Source organism: Somniosus microcephalus, chromosome 30 (genome assembly GCF_052327205.1).
Source record: "Somniosus microcephalus isolate GS21.2 chromosome 30, FLI_Smic_1.0, whole genome shotgun sequence".
Classification (NCBI taxonomy): domain Eukaryota; kingdom Metazoa; phylum Chordata; class Chondrichthyes; order Squaliformes; family Somniosidae; genus Somniosus; species Somniosus microcephalus.
The window spans coordinates 16311103-16317529 of record NC_141016.1 but is presented as its reverse complement, the minus strand read 5'-3'; the positions used below and the strand labels follow the sequence as shown (position 1 = coordinate 16317529).

The 6427-nt window shown below is 46.1% G+C and overlaps 1 protein-coding gene across 1 annotated transcript in view; it reads left to right on the top strand.

The window, feature by feature from the left end:
- Window positions 1-1392: 1392 nt before the first annotated feature.
- Window positions 1393-6427, top strand: part of LOC147097958 (inactive carboxypeptidase-like protein X2) — a 185900-nt gene continuing 180865 nt past the window's right edge. Inside the window, exons 1-2 of the mRNA XM_085971060.1 lie at window positions 1393-2144; window positions 4311-4730. Of these exons, the coding sequence (XP_085827186.1) occupies window positions 1892-2144; window positions 4311-4730 (673 nt within the window). The 5' untranslated portion in view covers window positions 1393-1891. The remainder of the gene's footprint in view (window positions 2145-4310; window positions 4731-6427) is intronic.

Below are 6427 nucleotides of genomic sequence, written 5' to 3'. Positions count from 1 at the left end.
AGCTCATCACCATCAAGAATAAAGCAGTCCGCTTGATCAGCACCCCATCTTAAACTGGCTTAAACATCCACTCCCTCCACCACTAGTGTGCCGTGGCTGTAGTGTGCACTCTCTACAGAATGTACTGCAGAAGGTCACCAAGGCTTCTTTGGCAGCACCTCCCAAACCCGTGACCTCTACTGCCTTGAAGGACAAGGGTAACAGGTGCATGTGAACACCATCACTTCCAAGTTGCCCTCCACATCACACTCCACCCTGACTTGGAAATATATCACAGTTCCTTCATTGTCACTGGATCATAATCCTGGAACTCCCTACCTAACGCCATTGTGGGAGCAGCTTCACCACATGGACTGCAACAGTTCAAGAAGAAGGCCCGCCACCACCTTCTCAAAGGCAACTAGGGATGGGCAATAAAATGCCAGCTTTGCCAGTGACGCCCACATCCCGAGAATGAATAATAATTTTAATTTTAAAAATTCTGGTTCATAGCCTAAGTCGCACGGCCTGGTACAGTCATTTTTTTTCTTCCACTCTTTGTAGTTTAGAAGAACATGATAGCGCTTGGGTCAATTTAGTGAGCTCATTACAGTTAATAGGGTTTCTGTTCAACCCCTGGGCAACATGGCATCATCAGGTATTGTGTGTATAAAGTCGCCCTGATTCATAGGGAGTGGTCATTGGCAGCAGGAAGCTCCCACCCCTAAAAATGCAGCGATGGATTCATTCCGACGATCCCTAGATGCGGCTCCACACCTCAGTCGTGCATCCCTGGAGCTCCAGAGGAGAGGTGAGCCTCTTCTTATCGTGGAAAAAGCCAAAAAATCAGGGAGTGTCTAACCCTCGGCCCACTCTTGCATTGCTCCTGGAGGCTGCCTTAGGAGACGCAATGCCAAACCTGGATGAAACAGGAGAGGAGCAATGTCTCGGGAGAGGAGCAATGTCTTGAGAGAAATGCCTTAAAAAATGTCAGAGAGAAATGTCTTTAAAAAAAGGGGGAGCTTTGTTATTCCAACTAATGAAAAAAATAAAGTACACCTCCCTCAGACCACACCAGGAGTTCTTGGGCAGAGAACATTTGGTGTTTATGTAACCCCTGTCACTGCTCCTTTGTTACATTCACCCACAAATCACAGAGTGGTATCATCTCTTTAATGATTAACTCCCACCAATGCTCTCTGGTGCCTGGGATATCTGTAAATGACTCACTTGCTGTTTTTTTGCTAATTTAATCTCCTTCCTGATTTATGTTGAGTGGAGAGAATCTGTGCCAAAGTTTTTTTTCCCTCTCACTCTGCAATTCAGACTCAGTGTGTGTGTGTGTATGGTGGGGGGGGGGGGGGCTTTTATTTCCTCCCTTTTTTTATGACAAAAAAGTACAGCTGCCAAACCCAGTCAGCCAGCGGAGGAGAGAGGCAGGCAGACAGACAGACAGACCAGGAGAGAGAACGGGGCAATTCGAAGCGGTCAGTCACTGTTCTGCATCAAAGGGCGGGGGGGACGTCCTGTGAGTGCCCGGGAGCCCTTGCCTACAGGCACCTTCCCAAACCTACTGCAAACAAACAAAAAACCTTTCTGCAGCACTCAAAGGAGTTTTATTCCCGCCGATTAATCGTGTTCAGCGGATTAACCCTTCAGCAACCGAATCATTTATTTTCTTGGAAAAAGAAGAAAGGATATAACAACGTGGCAAGAATTTGATAAAAAAATTCTGATTTACAAATACATCTAGTTGTGTCTGAATTGTGGCTGCACTGCCCTTGGGTTTGGGAGCATTGGAGGTGGCTTTGCCTATATCCATGTTCTGAATTCTTGCTTGCTCCGGCTGGGCTTGCTGTAGCGGTGGGATTCTCTGCACTGGCTCTGGGTTTTGCCCTCACCCAGCCGAGAGATGACAGCGTGCGGTGCCCTCCCTCTGACAGTCCTGGCGTTCCTCCTGGCTCTGGACCTCGCTCAGTCCCAGCTCGCTCCCGGAGGTCCCCGGCTCCAGGTCAGATCCACCCGGGCCAATGAGGAGGAGACAGCGGCAGCTGTGCTCGGTCCTGGTACCATCCCTCCTCAAGGAACAGGGGATGGAGCCGAAGAACCCACAGCACCTCTGAGGAGAGTGAAAGCTAAGAGTGCCTCCAAAGAAACATCTCCTGGTAAGTGTGACTCTTTAGCTCCGTTAAGATGTGAAGAGCAAAGGTTCTGCTGCAGGTAATGACTAGACCTGGCCTGAGCCAGATGCCAGCAATATGTCCCATACACATACACGAATTTCCAAGCAGAAGAAAGACGGACTTGTAATTATATAGTGCCTTTCACAACACCCGAACGTCCCAAACGCTTTACAGCCAATGAAGTACTTTTTGAAGTGTTGTAATGTAGGAAACGCAGCAGCCAATTTGAGCATTGCAAGGTCCCACAAACAGCAATGTGATAATGACCAGATCATCTGTTTTTTTGTGTGATGTTGATTGTGGGATAATATTAGGCAGGACACCGGGGATAACTCCCCAACTCTTCTTTGAAATAGTGGCCGCGGGATCTTTTACGTCCACCTGAGAGAGCAGACGGGGCCTCGGTTTAACGTCTCATCCGAAAGACGGCACCTCCGACAGTGCAGCGCTCCCTCAGCACTGCACTGGAATTTTGTGTTCAAGTCTCTGGCGTGGGGCTTGAACCCACAAGCTTCTAACTCAGAGACGAGGGTGCTACCAACTGTGATATAAAACGAATGTGTCCTGGAGGTGACATTTGAACAGTCTGTGTTCCAGATCGCCTCTAATGCTTCCCCACGACAGCAGTTATCTTAGCTCAGTGCCGCGGTCTCTTCGTGTTTCCGCAGTACAGTTGTTATCATACTCGTCTAGTTTTGTTGCTCTTAGAATGCACACTCAGGGTGTCATCTGCCCTTTTGTTCAGAACTGTCTTTCCCAATCTCAATCCCTTACTCCATTTGTTAACCCAGAAAGAAGTGTTATCGGGACTTCAGGCCTCTGCCACTGTGTCAGCCATGGCTCAGTTGGTAGCACCCTTGTCTCTGAGTCAGAGGTTTGTGGGTTCACAGTCTCGCTCCAGCGACTTGAGCACAAAGAAAATCTAGGCTGACACTCCGCTGCACTACTGAGAGAGTGCTGCACTGTCGGAGGTGCTGTTTTTCGGTTGCGACATTAAACTCAGGTGGACGTAAAAGATCCCACGGGCACTATTTCGATAGCAGAGCAGGGGAGTTCTCCCCGGTGACCTGGTCAATATTTATCCCTCAATCAACATCATTAAAACAGATTATCTGGTCATTATCACATTGCTGTTTCTAGGAGCTTGCTGTGCACAAATTGGCTGCTGCTTTTCCTACATTACACTTCAAAAAGTACTTAATTGGCTGTAAAGCGCTTTGGGACGTCCTGAGGTGGTGAAAGACACTGTAACAATGCAAGTCTTTCTTTCTTTACCCTAGTGAGATGAGAAAAGGGACTGGGATTTAGGAATAATGCCATCTTGCAGTTTAATAACTGGGAAGAGAACCCGAATCTGATTGAGACAGAACTCTGGGTTCATTTATCTGTGCTGGGAAGAGCGTAGGATTGGTATTCTGAAAGGATGAAATGGGCTGAAGGGCCTCCTTCATCCAAATCTTGAATGATTTCTGAACAATGGGATGAGAATCTGATCTAGATGGGGCGGGGGGAGGGGGGCTGGATAAATTGCCATCACATCAGAAAATGTGCCATGTATCTGAAATTCGACACAACGTGGTATCTACATTTGGGTAAAAATATCAACAAATAAATCTATTCTCGGTAGATGGGGGGTGGGGGGGGCAACAGTGGGGAAGGAGATTGAACTCTGTGAACTTCTAAAAATTCTGGAAATTTGTGTTAAACTCTAGGTGTGAACTCTCAATATGATTGCAAAACTCTTATTTCCTCTTAGCATTCTAGGATACATGGCATCAGGGTGCAATGTCTTTTGCACTTTGAGATCCACCAGGGTTTTCAGTACTGCTCCCTGACCTATAGTTATCCCCATCTTCTCCTCTTGTACCTTTTCATTCCCATATCCATGACCACAATCTTCAGAGAAAACCAAAGTACTAATTTTAGTATCTCCGTCCTTCCGTCATCCTCCATAAGATTCCTCGCTTAATTCAACTTGTCCCTATATTTTCTTTAATTATTCTTTTGCTGTTCTTCTGTTTAGAAAATACTTTACTATATCCACTTAGGTTATCTACCAATCTTTCTTCATCCCCTCTCTTAGCTTTTCTATTTTTTTTGCTTCATATATTCTATTGACACTAATGGGTGCATCCTCTCTTTCAACAGTGAGATCCAGGAAATCCACAGGAAAGGAGAAAGACCCAGAGGAAACTCTTCCACAAGCAAGAAAGAGACGCGGAGAATCAGATAATCTTCCTACAGCGACACCTGAGGAAGTGGCAAAGCCGACAGGGACGCCCAAAAAGGCCAAGAAAGAGAAAAAGCCCAAAATAAAGGGCGCAAAGCCCAAAAAAGAGAAAAAGCCCAGAGAAAAGCCGCCAAAGCCCAAGAAAGAGAAAAAGCCCAAAGAGAAAAAGCCAAAACCCCAAAAAGAGAAAAAGCCCAAAGAAAAGCTGCCAAAATCTGAGAAAAAACCCCCCAAGAAACCAGTTGACAAACCCGAGGAAACCTTGGAGCTTTTGCAGGAAGAGGAGGGGAAGCCTCAGCCAGAGGAGGGGAAGCCTCAGCCAGAGGAAGAATACAAGGGTATGTACAAAATAGTCTGTTCACGATAGATAAGAGCACCACCCTGAGCATTTCCTTCCAGGAGATTACAGCAGAGAGGGTTCTGACCCTGCGAGTGCACAGATGCTTCAGTGCAGACCATCTGCACTTCTATGACTCCAGTTCTACTGACCCCCCCGGGTGACGGTTCATCGAACAGGGCTGGTCTGCCGAATGTCAATTCTACATGCCGCTCTTTTGCAGTTACATCAACGCTCGCAAAACATACATAAACCATTCCAGCAAAAAAAAAACTAATTTGCTGAACTGTAAATAAAACCAATTCCTTTTTTAAATCAACCTGATAATCCGGCTCCAATTCTCCCCTTGATCGCCAGCTGCCGCATTGCTGTTGAAGAACCCGCCAGTGAAAACTGTGGGAACGTCGGAGGCGTGCCAAACAACCGCTCGTGGGGTTCTGTTCTACTTGTTTTCAAACATTTCTGTGGCCAATTAATGTCAAAAAGACAAAACAGTCTGTTATGTTTGAAATTCCTTCTATTTCTTTTATCTCTCATGCAGAAGAATCCAAACAGTCCTGGCAACTGAAACTTTGAGGGGATAATTATGGAAGTATCTCACTGTTCTTGTTCTTTAAATTAATTAGAACATAAGAAATAGGAGCAGGAATAGGCCACTTGGCCCCTCGAGCCTGCTCCGCCATTCAATAAGATCATGGCTGATCTTGGGCTCAAAGCCACTTCCCAGTCCGCTCCCCATAACCCTTCACTCCCTTATCTTGCAAAAATGTGTCTATCTGCACCTTAAATGTATTTAATGACCCAGCCTCCACAGCTCTCTGGGGCAAAGAATTCCACAGATTTACGACCCTCTGAGAGAAGAAATTCCTCCTCATCTCAGTTCTAAAAGGGCGACCCTTTATTCTGAAACTGTGCCCCCGAGTTCTAGATTTCCCCACGAGGGGAAACATCCTCTCTGCATCTACCTTGTCGAGCCCCCTCAGTATCTTATATGTTTCAATAAGATCACCTCTCATTCTTCTAAATTCCAATGAGTATAGGCCCAACTTGCTCAACCTTTCTTCATAAGTCAACCCCCTCATCTCTGGAATTAACTTAATGAGTCGTCTCTGAACTGCTTTCAATGCAAGTATATCCTTCCTTAAATATGGAGACCAAAACTGTACGCAGTACTCAAGGTGTGGTCTCACCAATACCCTGTACAGTTGTAGCAGGACTTCCCTGCTTTTATACTCCAACCCCCTTGAAATAAAGGCCAACATTCCATTTGCCTTTTTGATCACTTGCTGTACCTGCATGCTAACTTTTTGTGTTTCATGCACAAGGACCCCCAGGTCCCTCTGAACTGTAGCATTTTGTAATCTCTCTCTATTTAAATAATAGTTTGCTTTTTTATTTTTCCTGCCATAGTGGATAACCTCCCACTTTCCCACATTACACTCCTTCTGCCAAATGTTTGCCCACTCACTTAGCCTTTGCAGATTCTTTGAGTCCTCTGCACAACTTGCTCTCACACCCATCTTTGTATCATCCGCAAACTTGGCTACATTACACTCGGTCCCTTCATCCAAGTCATTGTAAATAGTTGAGGCTCCAGCACCGAGCCCTGTGGCATCCCACTAGTTACCGTTTGCCAACCGGAAAATTACCCATTTATCCCGACTCTCTGCTTTCTGTTAGTTAGCCAATTCTCTGCCC